We start from the raw sequence: 17,162 nt of genomic DNA, 5'->3' as shown, positions 1-17,162 counted from the left end.
TGAAGGCACCATCGAAAAGCCGTGATAAAAAAAAAGTACTATCGATTCTACCATGATCATGATCATGACACTGAACAGTGTATTCAACTCAGGGATAAGATTGAGGCTCTAATCCGACGAAGCTATCTCAAAAAATTTCGATGCAACCGCTCAACTCATGCTTCTGCCGATCGACAATCATAGCTTCAACCTGAGGAAGTGATCGATATTCAATATACCGATTGATAATCGACAATTCGATTAACATTCGATTGTATTGACAACAATCATCTACAATGAAAAACAACATGCAAAGAGTTCAACATTTTTGAAAATTTTCAACATTTGAAAAAATTTTCTTTTCATTCATGAGCAAAGGATTATAAAATTGGACCCAAAATCCAATTACAAAAGGTAAGTTGGACTATTGTCCAATTACAAAAATAAAAGAAAAGATATCAACACCGATCATCAATCGGTATCCTCAACTGCTGCATCAGTCACCATTGCAGCTCCAGTCTCCTGATCTTCAGTAGTAGCTGGCTTTACTCCGATCGACTCAGGCCCAGTTTCCTCAGCAATCGAAGCAGACTCTGACACAGCCGGTGCAGTTTTCTCAGTCGGAGCTGCCCCTTCGGTGATTTCTTCTTCTTCAAGAGCAGGGATGGTAATACTGCTCAGGTCCAAGTTTGGATATAACTTTCTAACTGCATATCTGCTGTCTTCGTAGCCGACACAATAAGATGTGTAGCCACCCTCGAGGATTTCATTTTGGAAGTCTTCAGACTCCTTGTAATTCTTAACGGCCTGCTCCCATGCCCGATTGAGAGCTTTCTTGGCCGATTGTACTTCCTTCTCAGCGGAGGCCTGTTGGATGTATGTCCTAGAAATCAATCTTGACGACACATTTCATATCTCTAGGATATGATTTTGTACTTATTGGGTAATTATATTACCATTCATATCTATGTGTCCATGAATCATCCAATAGATTAACAAAATGATGACATATATTCTCAAAGAGTTGAGAATTTGAGGCATATGTCATTGATGGTTGATTCTTAAATTGCTCCTAGTCATAGGATCATCATAGGAATGATGATTGATTCGGATAGACTGGTGCACGGATCGCTTCCTTCGGACAGATGGATCTCGAATCTGTAGTGTAGAAATACTGGAGCGAGAATGCAGGTGGTTGTTAGAGAACAACTAGCACTGAGCGTGACCAACACGAAAAATTACATGGATGTCTGCTCACTTATTAGTGACTTTCTCGATGCTGTAGTTGTATGACTGATCCTTTGATCTGAGATGACACTACTACTCGCGGTGAGGCTGCTGGAGTTTGACTGACACATCAACATGGATCTCAAGGAGCTCTTATAGTGGATGTTAGCGATAGTTGGTCCACTGTAGGAGTGGGGTGTGCATCAAGATGGGATCTATCGATCCTAGCAGAAGGAAGTAGTCAATGGGATTTAAGAGGCTGAGTCCTTAAGTCTATGGCCATAGCAGTGTGATTGATAGAAAAATTTTTTTATAGAATCACATATGGACATAAGCTGATTGAATCTATCATATGACCGATGTTGAGATTTGATGATTTATCCATGATCTGCCATCTAGTCGGGACTCACGATAGCGAGACTGAATCATACGTTAACTACACCTAGAAGTTCATTTCAATTCTACTGAATTGTCACTAAATATTACTGGGTGTCACTAGTAGATTGTGAGAGCTCACTAGGATTGTTCTGGATCGATAATCCTTGTTGAGTTAGAGTAAAATTATTCTGACCCATTGAAAAGAGTTTCAATGATACAATGATAGAGATCATTGTATGTCTCACTACCAGATAGAATTAAATTTATGAGGTCACACAACAAAAAGATTAGGTCTGAAATAAGTAATTGAGTTTATGAAGTGTCAATTGAGTTTAGAGAAACCCATTGGGTTCATGGTAACTTTGTTAGAACATGGTTGGACTCAATTTCTCTTTTCGTTGGGATTACTTATTTGATAAGTTAATTCTAACTTAATTATCTGCTAATAATCTATATGAATAAGATTCATGAGACTCTAATTATTGGGTGTCTAAGGTTATAGATCATATAAATTAAAGGTGCAAGTCCCTTATGAATCTTCTTGATAGTTATTATGGGGCGCTACTTTGATTTGATCAATTTGGACATGTCCATTAATTAGAGGACCTTTGATTTTCATATGGAGTGTCTCTTGTGTGCAAAAAAGGGTGTCTAATTATAGGTGCAAGGGCTCCAATAGTTGACACCTAATGGGCTTCCTAATGTAAGTTGGATAACTTAAGTTAATAGGAATCCTAATGCAAATAGAACTTATATTATGAGATTGAATAGGATTCAATCCTTATGCCTATTTAAAGGGATCTCTCCTAAGGTCCCTAGAGCATCAAAATCAGCAGCCCCTCATACCCAAAGGCTCTCCCCATGCCCTCTCTTCCTCTTCCTTTCTCTCCTCTTGGGTGTTCTATGCACCCCTTCCTTGGGACGCATGTCCCAAGGAGTTCTATGTCCAAAGGAGTTTGGGTGGCTCTTCTTTGTTGATTTCTAACATCTGGTAGTAACATATAGCAAGAAAAAACTCTAGAAAAGAGGAGAAGAAGAAGATCAAGGAGAAAGATCAAGTGTTAATCGCGATTCAGGCTTCGTTCAAATTCAGCAGATTGAATTTTGGAGAACAAAAATTCAGATTAAAGAAGACTATTCCAGACTGATCTTGAGTGGATACTCGTAGAGGCCGAACACTTGTACGGTTAAGAGAGAGCTTCTTCTCTTCCAGATTCAGTTTTGAAAAAAGAGATTGCGAAACAGGTATGTGATTTGATCACAATCTAAATTTCAGTATATATCAATTTCAGCATATGAAATAGATCCATGTGATTTTATATTTTTATGCATGTAATATTCATATTAAAATTATTTTAATCTTATTCTCTACTACGGTGTTTAAAAAATTAAGTTTTGAAAATGCATATGCATGCATCAAATCCCGAAATCCAACAAGACCGACTCTGCATCGGTCAATGCCAACCTCTCCTCGGTGGCTTGATGCCTTCTTCGTTCCTTCTCTAGCTCCTTAATGCAGCCATCACGTTCCATTTAGAGTAGATTGATCGAGTGCTTCTTGCTTGACCGACTCAGCTTCAGCTTTGGCTAACTTAACTTTGGCCCTGACCGACTCTAATTCGGCCCTCATGCGAGAGTTCTCCTCTTGATACTTCTCCTATCATTTAGTTGCCGCCTAAAGCCATTTAATAGCCGTAGCTTTTTTGGCATTGACGGCTGTAACCTTGTCCATCCACATTCGATGAAAATCAGTGATTTTTTGATATCCACTCTCCAATGCCTGTATGTCATGCGCCAGCTGAAAAGAAAAGAAGATAAGTCAAATAAAGCAAACAGAAGAACAATGTATCAACTTATGCTAAGCATCATCAGATAAAAAGATGAAAATATCTCGGATACTGTCCGATCTTTTCTACTCTCCCTGTTAGTCGGGAGAAGTGCGGCTTCAATGAGTCGCTTGGCCAATTTCGGGTTCACCAAGGCCAAATCATCTGTAAAAATTTGGATGTCGAAGAGTGTTGTGAAACTCGTCGACGACCCATCATCAGCTAAGATAGCTAGTGCCTTTCCCTGCTCTCTGGTGGGTGGCCGCTCACTTGAGACCGCCATCCTTTCGGGCGTTGAGGGTGCTCGAGATAGTGTCGGCTCCATTGAAGGTGCCCGAGTTACCGTCGACACTGCGGTGGCCGATTCTGGTTTGGGGATAGTTTCTTCCCAACCCCCTATCGATAAAGCTATGGCTGGCGCTGGTATGATGACTGCGACACCATCGTCCCTGTCTGATTTTCTTTCAGATGGAAGTGCTTCAACTGATGGAAGCACTGTCGGAGCCGACAGCATGATGATGGGTTCGACTCTGATTTTCAAGATGAGATGGAGTGTCAGTCTCTCTCGCTGTCACCGACTGTATGTCGGCCTAACTTTTCTTCGATGCTCTGGATGACCCTACACCAGCCACAACTCTCTTCTTGGCAGTGTGCTATCAGACATTGACTGCTGAGATCCATCCTGAAGGCCGCATAGCTGCAAACAAAAGATAAAACGATTTAGTTACAAAGTTCGAAGCCAGGTGAAAAATAAAAGTGAAAGACTAACTAAGCTATACTTAGGGTAGTCACCGAACTAAGTCTGATGTCATAGAGAGCTTGCTTCGTTAATAGCTCCCGTTGCATAGGAACTTCCATATCTTTCAATCGCTACATCAACAGCCCCCTATCGTCCCAAGTAGCGGCCTAGGCCCCTCCAAAAGAACCTTAATGTAAGCTTCCTTCTTTTTTTCTGCTTCTAAAAATATTAGAAAGATCGTCTTTTTGCCTCGGAGGGGGAGGAGGGGGGCACAGCAGAAGGGGGAGGGGGGCACGATGGAGGGGGGGAGTCGGTGAGGCGGGCGCCACGATAGATGGAAGCTGGGTGAGGCGGTAAAGCAAAAAAAAAATGATCGGGGCAGGGGAGGGGAGGGGATTGGTGGCGCTGGAGCCGGAGGAGGGGAGGAGAGAGAAGGGGGTTTGGTAGTCGCACAGAGTCGAGTGTGGTGTGGTGAGAATGGTAGTGGGTCAGGATGGGAGAACGCACACCGACTACCTATATAGTGAACCAATTGCACACGTCAGCGAGGATGCCATGCGGCACGTTAGAAGTAGTGGAGCAACACGCACAATCAGCACCAACTACATCCGTCAGCACAAATGCCATGTGGCACGCGATGACTGATAAAAATAATATTAGTATGAATTTTTGTTTGAAATTTTTTTATTTTTATGGATACGATAGATGGCTGCTAAATTTTAGCAGCAACCTCTATCCAAGTTCATGAGCACTGGAAAGCTACTGTACCACAGTGGTAATCGTGCTTCGAAATTTTTTTTCGAGACAGTAAGGCTACTGCATCTCACCAGCAATTACGTCTGGACCCTCTAACCGACCCTCCCCCTAAATGATGTTATAAAATAAAGAGTGGAAGGCTGTTGTTACTAAAATAGCAACCCTCCTATATAGCTAATGAGAAATCGAATTAGGTTTCTCATATGATACTAAAAACTACATGATACTGATGGAAAACAAAAAAAAATTACCTGATCCTGCTTTGGCTATAGATCTCTCACTCAAAGCAAGGTATGGTTAGTGGTATTATTTCTTACTAATTGTTCTTTTCTTTTCTCTAATTGTTGTCTTTTTGTTGTTTCATCAGTTTGCTTGAGAAGAAACTCAGAGAATTGAGCCATGAAAGATGAGTTGCATATTTTTTTCTTTTTTGTTAGTTTGTTTGATCATCCATTATGCTTTGTATTCTCTTATTAGCTTAACGAAATAATGTCGATGTGAATCTGACAACTTCTTTAATTCTGGAAGAAGAGTTCAATACAACATAACAAAGTTAAGGTTTAATATACGAACTTAAAGTTTGATACAATATAACAAAGTTATTGACTGCACTTAGCTGGTAAGCCATCGAGGTAACTCTCACTCTCTCTCTTAATGAAATTTATTACAATATATTATTTTTTTATGAATTATTTTTTATTGTTATTTGGTAGTTTAAAAATTTTATTATTATTTTGACATTAATTTAAAGTAGAATTTTAAAATCAAAGATGAAGTTTTACATAAGAATGATACTTAATGTCTTATAACATGATGCATGTAGCTGTGTGTTGTGCCACTGTTAGGTATCAATTATTTTGTATCGAATGATTATATATTTCTAAAGAGTAGAAATAGAATCAAAATAATTTTTTAAAAAATAAATTATATGTTGCAAAAGAATATTATTTTTTTTAATATTATTATATTTGATTATTTTTTATTATCTGATGAGAAATCGAATTAGGTTTCTTATATGATGTTAAAAACTATATGATACTGATGGAAAACAAAAACATTTATCTAATCCTGCTCTGAGTACAGATCATATATATATATATATAATAATACTCTGTGGAGGAGTGTTATGGTGTTGACAACTCAGCTTCTCCAAACATTATGGTATTGCCAACTCAACTTCTCAAATAAATTTTTTTATGCCACCTGTTCTCTGTGTGCTACATGACGTATGACACGTCGGAGCTGACTATGCATACATGTAGCTGCACCTTTTTTTTGCTCGGTGCGCTATGGACTTCTTCTGAAGCTTCTCGAAGGCTCCCCCCCCTCCGTGGGTCTCTACCATCGTTATCCTCCCCAACCCCCCTCCCCTCCCCTCCCGTTCTCGGGTGCCTCTCGAGGGGGTTTAGTGGTGCCGGAGCCGGGGGAGGGGAGGGGATGGCGGTGGGGCTCAAGTTCGTCGAGGCCAGAGGTATTGTATTGCGCCAGTAACTATGTCCAGACCCTTTGGCCGACCCTCCCTCCGAATGATGTTATAAAACAAGGAGCAGAAGGCTGTCATTATTATATAGCTGATAAGAAATTGAATTATGTTTCTCATGTGATGCTAAAAACTACATGATACTGATGAAGAACAAAAGAAAAATTATCTGATCTTGCTTTGGCTATATATATATATATATATATATATAACAATACTCTGTGAAGGAGTATTGGAGTGTTGCTAACTCAGCTTTTCAAATGAGTTTTGTTGTGCCATCTAGAAAGGACATCTCTTCAGTATTGTATGTGTTGTGCATTGGAAACTTAAAGGTTGTTTGTTTATTAATGTTTATAGTCTACTAAGAATACATATTAACTTTCATTTAATAGATGCATCATACTTTCTCCTCATATATACGATGTGAAATTATTTTTTCTTATTCACTGTTGCTTCTTTTTGCATTGCTGCAAAAGTCGGTGTTTTCTCAATTTCATATTAATTAGTTGTTTCACATTATTTTTCGATCAGTATATGCACATCAATATTTTTAACTATCAAATATTACATATTATAATCCTGTAAACAATAATATTTGAAAAATTATTTTCACACATCCAATCCCGTGCAACGCATGGGTCTTCGACTAGTTTATTCTGATAACATAAGAGAAAGAGGGATAACAAGTGTAACTATTTTAAATTGATAGCTTAATAACATTCAAATAATATACTATTATTCATCTTATCATTCAATTTTAGAAAATATATTTAGGTGTTTTACAATAACAAATTTGAAAAGAGATTGATAATATGAAAAATTAAAAGCACGTTTATAAGAAAAATGTCACTCACACCTCTCACATCCTTTTTCAATGGAAAAAAAAAGGTCTTTAGATGCCTAATTTAGGCTTTTGTCCTATTTTCCAAAGTCTGGTTGCACTTGGTAGATGGGATAAGGCCATTTTTTTGAATGATTTTATTATGCTGAAATATGAACATAGAACTATTTTATGAAACAAGAAAATTTATCTCTCCTAATTATAATTTCATCCTTATCACTATTTAAATGTATCAAGAAGTGAATGAATAATTTTATCTTCATAATAAAATCTAAATAATTAAAAAAAATTGATGTCCTTCTTTTTTAATGTTCGCTCGTCTCTCCAACCAAAGGTTAAAAAGTTATTGAAAATATGAAAGATAAAAAGAGAAATATAAGATTGGCAAAATATGACCTAATCTACCAATTGGATTCATGTTCGATCTACCATAAGTCAATTTGGTTTTAGGCTCATAAATAGATCGATCCATTTAATCATTTTAATATTTATTTTAGATTTCTCACACATTTAATATTCAAATCAAATTGAATTAGATAACCCATTTAACTCATTTAATCTATTTTAAGATATATTTAATATATTTAAAATCTATTTAACCCATTTTTAATCCATTTAACTCGACTCATTTAACTTATTTAATATGTTTAACTCATTAAAAGTATATTTAAAATATTTAATCTATTTAAGTTAATTTGATTTATTTAATAAACGAGTTAAATAAGTTGGATCGGACTCTCTGTTTAATAGACATATTAAGTTAATATTTAAAATTTTAATCTATTTAATAAATAGATGAAATTCATATTGATGATTTTTTTTAATATGAATCACATACAATCTGATCCATATCAAACGTGACAATCCGATGACCACTTATACAGATGGGTAACAAGCCCAATTTTTTTGTTTTTGAAAAGATGAAAGAATCTTTCTACTTTCTCTCTTTTTTTTTCTCAAAAAAAGATCTTTTTTATCCTTATATCACTTTTTGCATAACAAATGACTCTTTTTGAAGAAGATAATTAGTTTGAGCTACCACTTCCAAAAGAAATGAAGATAAAAAAAATATAAAAAAATAGAGAGAGATAAAAATTATGAATATTATATTTTTGATAGGAGTGGCAATTGGAGACTAGGTTAGATATAGATTAGGTCAAAAATTTATCAACTCAAAGCCGATCTGTTTACTAAACAGATCAAAAACTCAAATATGAATACGACCTATTTATTGAATAGATAATTTGACCCGACTCACATAATATATTTATTAAACAATTTAAATTAGATTGAATAGATTAAATAAATTAAATAAATTGGATTACATAGATTAGAAATAGATTAAGTAAATTTTAAATAAATTAAATGAATTAAATTATGATCTGATTTATTTATTAAATAGATCAAATCAAAATAGATTAAATAAATTAAAAATTTAAATCTATACTCAATCTTATTAATAAATAGATTTAGATGAATCCATGCATTTATAATCTAAAATTATTTATTTCAAAATTAAATTTGACGGATCGAATTATAAATTATCATTCATAATTTTTGGGTTACCACATGCGGCCCATTTGGTTGGCCAAAAATACGTACTTAATACGAATGGCTGTTGCCCACCGGCGAGTGACGTGACTCTGCCACTTTATATCTTTAATTTCCTAGCCCGCCTTATCCGTCCAGTCTCCCCAAATTTAAAACACCAAGATAAAATAATTTCCTTTTTTTCTTAAATAAAATTATCGTGCTCCATCGCAAATGGCTACCGTCGGATTTCCATCACCGGCGGCGAAGCTGTCCACGCCCCGGCCCTTCCTCTCCCAGCGTGGACGCCGGGGGGCGAGGAATCTCCCCATCTGCGTCCGGTGCTCCACAGAGGCGGCTCCGGGCACCGCTGCGGAGGAGGATACCGCCTCCACCGCGTCTCCTCCCCCGGCTCCCGAGCCCTTCTCGTCCCTCATCTCCTCCTCCAACGTCGAGAAGGCCCTTCGAGGCATCCGTGAGTCGCCTTCCAAACCCCTCTAAGTATCCTTCTTCTCGTTCTTGATTTCTTTTTTCCCTCAATATCTTGATCGGGACGGGTTTCGACTTTCGAATGATATTTTCTTGTTTTCTTTGTTTTTTTTTTTTTTTTTTTTCAATTTTGGATGGCAGCGATTACGAATGCCGATCATTACGGGAGGCTGGGGATCCCGAGAAGCACTTCCTCTGATGAGGTTCTCATTAACTGTTTGTTGCTATCATTATTATTTTGGTTTGTGCATCAAATCAGGAATATTTTTTGTTTTTGTTTGACTGGAAAATCTGCTATTCTGAGCAAGAAATCGAGTATTCGGTTGTTGCAGAGGAGATAAAAAAAAGTTTTTGTTTAAAAAAAAATCATTGTTAATTTGTTATGCTGGTTTTTTCTAAAAGGAAATAAAATCTAGTTATGGAATAGATATTGGACACTAATTTTGGTTGAATGGATCAAACTCATAGGTCTCCGGCTTGTTATTTTTTCTTAAAATTAAAAATTATGTTTCGGATTTCTCCTTGTCTTCAATGTATAAATGAAGGTGGTTTTTTGATTTTTTTTTTAAATATCTATTGATTGAATACTTATTAGATACAAATTGTTGATGATTGATTCGAATTAATCAGTATCCATTTTATTTACTTTTTACTTAAAACAATAAATTGATGTTTAGATCATTCGGTATTCAATGAAAAATAGAAGTCTGTCAAGCAAAAGTTGGTCAAAGAGAAAATAAGTCTGCTTAATCCTGAGTGGTTGTGATCAAAAGCTGCTCTATTTTGAGGAGGAAAAGAAGGGTCTGGATGAGTGGATTGATATGCATAAGCATCTGAGATGTGCATGAATTAACAATTTATCATGTTGTGTGTTAAAAAATAGTTCGATTGATTTAGAGAGAAGAGATTTGTGAGTTGTTGATAAGAAAAAGATTACTCATATGAATTCTTGTCTTCTACACAAAATATAGATAATGTATTGGTAAAATCTGTATTTGTTTGTGTTTTATCATTGTATCTGCCTTGACTGCTCTCAACTGAATATGTAGAATAGAGGATGATGCTTGTTATTTTTTTTAGGGGATATTTGGTTCGCAATCAGAATCAGAATGGGAATGAGAATCGAAATGGCTTGTAATCAGAATCGGAATCGGAATGGCCAAATATCCTGAAGCGTTTGGTTCGTGACCGGAATCGAAATTGGAATGAAAAATTGAATCCATAGAGGAGAGTAGGGATTAAGTTCTATATACATTGATCCATTCTCATTCCACCTCGGAATCGAAATCAAAATCGAAATCGAAATGGAACTCCTTCCAATCAAATGGTTGGAATGGAAGTCACCCATTCTGATTCTGATTCCGAACCCCCACTCCTCTCAATTAAATATCCCCTTAATATCGTCTGAAAAGATCTGAAAGATGTACGCATGACTATTATTTTCAAATTAATACTTTGACTTGTATAACTTTTTCTTTACACATTTAACATTTTCTTGGCCTCTACCCTTGCAATAGAAGAGAAAATGCACACAATCTTTGTTCTGATCTCTTGGAATCAAAATGATTTTCATCAACCTATCCCGCATGTGGCTTTGCAGAAGCATAGTCGGTCCTTCTCAGAATGATGCATATTTACATATACAAATACGTAAAATTGAATGCATCCATGCATCCATACATGTTTATATGTATATGTTTAAGTTCTTCCTTGTAATCCAAGTCTATCCCAATTTTTCAAAAAGTAGGAGGTTGGAAATTGATGCATCCTTGATGCTGCTTTATGCTTCCGTTACAGTTTATTAAGCCTTTCTTCTGATATTCAATTAAATTCTCATGACTTGAACCATGGCAAATCTTAGGCAAAATTGTAGTCATGGTGGCATCTAAATGTTGTGCACATCTATAGCTCTATATTATCCTTCTGAGGCTCAAACAATCTGCTTTCCTTTACTGATCTGAATAATTGATACTTGTGTTAGTACTCAAGCAGTTTGGACAAATGTGAGTGCACACACAACCACCCGTAGCTGAATGTTAGCTGCGTAGAATCTCACTCTATTACCATCATGTAAGTAGTTTATCTTATTCAACCACTGGCTGCCAGAGAACATGGAAAACTTGTTCCTTATGTGCATTCATATTAAGATATGTTCTTTAGCATGCTTCTTCTCTTTTTCATTTTCTCCTCAAAATAACTTTGCCAGCTTCCTAACATGTGAAAGTAACTCGTATACTAGGTTAAGGTCGCCTATGAAAAGAAGTGCGACCAACTGAGGAATAAAGGATTGGATGAAGAGGAAGTCAGCAAGGAGCTAGAACTCTTGAAGGTTTGTTGCTTTACTTTTATAGAAATATCTTTAATTATTCACATGTCTAGTGAGTATTTTTGTACCACAAATTTTGGTTTTGGATCTCCTGTTACCTAATTTTCTCACCCATAGGAATCTTATGGAGTACTCTCATCCGAGGAGGAGAGGAGATTATACGACTGGAGTCTGGCTAGAAGCGAGAACCCAGATAGATATGTTTGGCCTTTTGAGGTTGACATAACACAAACTCCAAAATGGCCTCCTCCTCCACAGGTATGTATCGTTTTTCTCTTCGTTACACTTCATAATCCCCATGCAATCAAGAAGGTTCAGTTTGAAGAAATTCTGAAGAGTATTTATTTTCTAATCTGGAGTATTTGCTTTAAACTTCATCCTTTTTTTTTTTTTTTTGGTTGGGGGTGTGGGGGTTGGGTGCAGTGCTTCATTTCCTTAGTACACAAAAGAAGGTGCTTGAAAAATCTAGCATGAACTTGGCTCCTATTATAAAAGAGGTTGGTAAATGGGTCAATTCCATCTTGCTTCTAGTCTCTCCTCCTAAACAATGGGTCTTATCAATCTCATCAAGTATGAAGCATCAACAGTGACATCTCTAAACACGTTTTTTTTTTTTTGGTTTTTATCTATGTGCTAGTAAACGGCGGTGATGAAACTTCTGTTGATATCCACTCAATAGATCTAAGCCATTAAAAAGGATCCTGGAATTTCTTTTCTACCTTGATTTGGGTGGTGACAGATTGGCTTGACATGGGTTTAATGGGCAAGCATTAGGGCACGCCAGGTGCCGGCGCATATGGGTTTGAAGACCCTGCCATCTGGGTCTGACACACTGCTTGGATTTCTTTTTCCATCTCTGCCAATTTTCCTTCTCCTCCTGTCCTGGTGTCTATGCTTCTCAATCTCCTTTGCTATTTCTAGTCCCCTCGAATTCTTCATCTAGGTTTTTGCCAAGATTTCTCCAACGCTCCACCATTATCTCAATTCATGGCTAACGAGCTAGTTTGTTTTAGGCAAAGTAAATAGTTGCAAATTTTGTCCATTTTTTTTCCAGAAATTTAAGAAATTTGTTTATGAAAAGGCTTCCCTTGGTATATGATGGTAGAGTCCCAACATGGATGATATTTCATGTGGTGGATTGCTAGGGAAATGGAACAAAGAAGACTTTGACTGGTTGGAGGAGCATTTGTCCAAGTCAGTCGGTAGTTGACATCAAGTTAGGATGAAGAACTTTGTTTGTGTAATTGATATACCCACAACAACAAATCCCATCGACCAGTTCTATTTGACCACATTGCTTGCTTCATCTAGGGAATAATCTTTAAGTGCACTTTGAACATCTAGGTAATAATCTTTAAGTGCACTTTGAACATCTCATTTCCTTGCTTTCTTTCCGCTGCTTATTCCTTCATGGGGAATTTGAATTGATCTGGACTCTTATGAGATAAGAGTTCTCCCTTATCTAACCTCTTGGACACCAAGATTAAAAAAAAAGGAGCTATTTTGTGCATAGAGAATGAAAGGAAATCAGAATTATCGTGGAAAATTCTGGTATTGGCGTGAAAAGAGAGAGGGGCGTGACGTCTTGTGCATGAAGGCTCCTGGGTTTTTCTTAGGCATCATATATTGTGGCGTTGGGGCTTTGTGAGATAAAAAGAGAGTTCTCTTCTTCCTCCTCCACATCTCTTCCTCTTGAGGCATGGATTTTAAGGAAGAAAAAAAGATAGAAGATCTTCTTTTTCCTCTCCCTCTTGTTCTCCAGAGAAGATCCGAGAGAAAATGATGGAGAAGATTTGCATCAACCATCACAAAGTGGCTTCAGAAGAGCTTCTGCAAAGATGGCATCCCGACAAAGGATGTAATGATAAGATTCCTCCTAATCTTGCTATCATGGGTAGAAAACGTATAAACAACTGTCACTGTCATCCGGGACAATTATAACATAATGTGAACTTTCTTTTTGTTGTATAATTGGAAATATTTAGTCTTGATGCATGCGAGGAAAGATAAATTGTGATGACGCTCATGCCTCTATGATCAACCATATGAAACTTGGCATAAGATATGACTTACAAGTGGCACCAGTTTAGCTCCCAGAGCATTCACCTCCTCTTTTTGTTGTGCACCTCCACGTGTGGAAGTTGGAACTTGAAAGCTTATAGTCATTTCATATAAGAATGCATATAACATTGACGGAGAACCATTAAGCTTTCCCATCACAATCAAAGATAACTTTTATACTTATCTGTTTCCATTATTATTAGAAGCCGGTAAAAAAAATTCTATCGCCATCAAACACGTTATTTATGAAGTTGCAGAACATATCAAACAATTTTTCTTCATAAGCACTAACCATTGCCGATCTGCCTCATTTTTTTTTCTCTGTACATTTGATTCATTAATTCAGGAACCCGAAGATGAGGGGCCAACAAAGCTCGTGGGATACTTTTTCCTAGCTTGGTTGATACTGTCTTTTGTATTATCTGTAACCTTAAACCGATGAGACATTTCTTCATGTTGCATGATAAACATAAGTACTTAATATTATTGTTTTGTGTCTGATTAAATGTACCTCGTCATCTTGAGCATCTTACCCAAACAATCTCTTGTTCGGTTTAAAGTCGACGATGGCCGCTTAGGCCATTGGGTGCGTCAGTTTTCAAATGCATACATCCTCCGTTTTGGATGGATTCTTCAGTCTAAAAAGGATTTGCATCATGCTGCTGTATGCCTTCCAAAATGTTCCAGTCATTGAAGTTCGATCAAAATGAGGATGGTGCTTGAATCCAAAATAAGCTTTTGCTAGCATCATGCCTGCTCAAACATATGCCATGCTTTAACATTTGAAAGGAATTTTCATATTTCTTAGTAACTCGGATGCATTATCCCATACTTGAATAAAAGAGTCGGCGTACAAAATATTTAAAAGCTGGGTTGAAGCTGTCCTCTCCCCTCTCTCATATACTTATTCCCTGGCTTCCCCTAGCAAAAAGTCCTCTAATGCCCAGGCAATTCACTCTATTGATGGTTCTTATCCTACCATTATGGGAGTACAAGATAAGTGAACAATGCCTTTAATAGGGATGGAAATGGGTTCAAGCTGAGCCGACTTCAGTTGGAGCTTCGAGTTCAGTCCGAAATCATTCAGATCAGACTCGGACCACAAAATAAAACCCATTTTACTTTCAGGTCGGGTTCAAATAGACCTTTGACCTGATCCGGATCCGAGCTCAAATATCAACCCAAGTTGATTTCATCTCGAGCCTCCATACTATCCACCATAACGCCAAACGGCCCAAGCCCCACTGATGACCATCCCTAAGCCCTACTCGATGGATATGTTCCCATATTTGCCCTACCATCCCCAAGCCCCACGGCCTCGATCTCCCTCAACCCCCTCCCCTCCACCTCCCTCCTCACCATCTCCCTCATCAGCCCCTCCATCTCCGATGGCAGACGAATCCCTCCTACCCCTGCCACCATCTCCTCCTTGCTAGAATCCAAACCATATCCCGATAATGCCAGCATAACACCATCATCGGACCGTCCTCCCCACTAGGCGATGGTGGAGGCCAGGGTGGGCCAGAGAAATCACAGGCGTCGGATCTGGAGAGCGTGCTGCGGCATTGCTTGTTGAGATCGCGATCATTGTCGGAAGGGGAGGAGAGGGAAGCAAGACGGCATCTAAAGGTGACATTCCAATGGTTCTTAATGACGTTGTTGGTGCAGCTGATGAGGAGGCGGACGATGGTGGCCCACTTGTTGCCAAAGCGACGATGGGCTTGAATGATGGCTTCATCTTCTCTTGCTTTAGATTCCGATGTGGTTGCTCACGTCGTGAAGGATACGGAAGCACCATCGATCGGCCTCAACGTGGTTGCGGCACTCGGAGGCGATCGAGCAGACATCGTTGTCATCATGGCCGACCGTCAAAAGGGTTAATTTTTTTTTTTTTAAATTAAGAGATGTGTAGGTTGTAGGCTAGTCTAATTGGGTTCAGATTGGGTTCGGGCCTGAGCTCGAGTCGGGCTTGAACCTAAGTCTCTTAGAAAATTGCAGGCCTAAGTCCTGAAGCCCCAAAAAACCTTCAGGCCAGGCTCGGGCAGAGGTATAAACCGGCCCGACCTGACCCAGCCCACTTCCAACCCTAGCCTTTAACTACACTCTACTACTAAAAGTAGAGAAAAACAAGGACAAAAACTATAGATTTTGGTATTCAGGAATGATTTGTTAAAGCAAAAACTATAATTACCACGTAATGCAGAGAAGTCATAAAGATAAGAGCAAGCAAATACGGGAGAGACAAGGATGATTAAGAATAGCAGCTAAGAAAAAAAAAGAAAATCATTATTTAGCAATTAAATTCATTTAACAAATCAATAGGTTTAATGAAATTCAAGGAAATAAATCAATGTCATTTGCTACGAGCATAAAAAGATTAGACAAAGAAAATAAATTAACAAGAAACTTATAATCCTACGGTCGTTAGGTCCACCCGACAGGTGTTTACGATCTTACAAACCAATAGCAAGCAAGGCAAAAAAAAAAAGACTAAAGATGCATAGCTCCTGATTTGAAATGTCCAGAAACAAAAACCAAATGACTTTCTGGATCCACTGAATTGAAGAAAAATGATGCACCTGCCTAACCCTTCACAGCACCCTAATATGATAAAAGAAAAAAAATTTAGGAATACGTGATTACATTTACCTGATGAGATATGTGACTACATTCGCTTCTGCACCTCAACCCTTTCAAGTGATCCAATATACAAGTTCTTAGATCAAGCCTTTTATATAATTATATCCTTTTTATATGATTATAAATTTCCCCATTGCCTATGATACAGTATTGATAAAATGGTGAGTTCGACTTGTAACTACTGCAAAGATTACCAATATATTCTCTAGAGTGCACAACATTCTGGAGATGATCCAAGCAAAACAAAATGAAAAGAAGTCCTGTTTTTAAAATCAAGGATTCAAAGATCAGGCATACTCCCCAACCCCCTCGTGGGTGAGACCCAACCTTCAGACTCGTTTTTGTAGAAGCTGACCTTCACACAAGAATATTTACTTTCAATCCAACAACACTTATTAAGCTTGCGTACATAAGTTTTGTTCTCAAAAATCACTTGTTCCTCCAATCTCCTTCTGTATCATCTTGAAGAAATTATCTGCGTGGATGGGTTTACATGCAGCATGGTAATTATCTTTTGATTTACTTGTCAACAGCTGCCTCCACCAAACGATCATTTGCATATTATTTTCAAGATTTAAAACTTGGAACCAAAATAACATGTAGAATCAGGACAAAACAACAAATCAGGACACAAATTAATCAGTAAAACAAAAATCAAATCAGGCCATAAACAACAAATTAAGATTCCATCAGCAGATCATCATTCCAGAAAAAATGATATAAAGGTCTGTGGATTCTGGTATGGCATTAAGTTCAATAGCAGAATTGGTTTGTGGATATTATTATCTACATGAAACCAACCAGCAAAAACAAGATATATAAACTAGTCTCAATTAAACAACCAGAGTGTTTTTAATTTCCTAATATATGCATAATTTGTTTATCAAAAA

At 37.5% G+C, this 17,162-nt stretch overlaps 1 protein-coding gene across 2 annotated transcripts; it reads left to right on the top strand.

Annotated features, from left to right (window-relative positions):
- Positions 1-8,902: 8,902 nt before the first annotated feature.
- Positions 8,903-14,142, top strand: LOC105056450 (NAD(P)H-quinone oxidoreductase subunit U, chloroplastic). 2 transcript variants are annotated; one of them, XM_029267956.2, is made up of 6 exons: positions 8,903-9,231; positions 9,387-9,448; positions 11,485-11,574; positions 11,689-11,829; positions 11,995-12,068; positions 13,979-14,142. In XM_029267956.2, the coding sequence occupies exons 1-5, from the start codon at positions 8,991-8,993 to the stop codon at positions 12,043-12,045; spliced, it is 585 nt and encodes a 194-aa protein (XP_029123789.1). In that variant the 5' UTR covers positions 8,903-8,990; the 3' UTR covers positions 12,046-12,068; positions 13,979-14,142. The 2 variants fall into 2 exon arrangements, with proteins under 2 accessions (XP_029123789.1, XP_010936952.1); XM_010938650.3 differs by lacking the exon at positions 11,995-12,068 and having other exon boundaries at positions 8,906-9,231.
- The last annotated feature ends 3,020 nt before the right edge of the window (positions 14,143-17,162 follow it).

Source organism: Elaeis guineensis, chromosome 13 (genome assembly GCF_000442705.2).
Source record: "Elaeis guineensis isolate ETL-2024a chromosome 13, EG11, whole genome shotgun sequence".
Taxonomy (NCBI): domain Eukaryota; kingdom Viridiplantae; phylum Streptophyta; class Magnoliopsida; order Arecales; family Arecaceae; genus Elaeis; species Elaeis guineensis.
Note: the sequence above shows the minus strand (reverse complement) of the source record. Positions and strands in the feature narration are given on the sequence as shown.

Coding starts and splice junctions, on each gene's coding strand:
- LOC105056450 (XM_010938650.3), top strand. CDS start 8,991: ATGGCTACCGTCGGATTTCCATCACCGGCGGCGAAGCTGTCCACGCCC. Junction 9,232..9,386: donor GAAGGCCCTTCGAGGCATCC/GTGAGTCGCCTT, acceptor TTTGGATGGCAG/CGATTACGAATGCCGATCAT. Junction 9,449..11,484: donor GAAGCACTTCCTCTGATGAG/GTTCTCATTAAC, acceptor CTCGTATACTAG/GTTAAGGTCGCCTATGAAAA.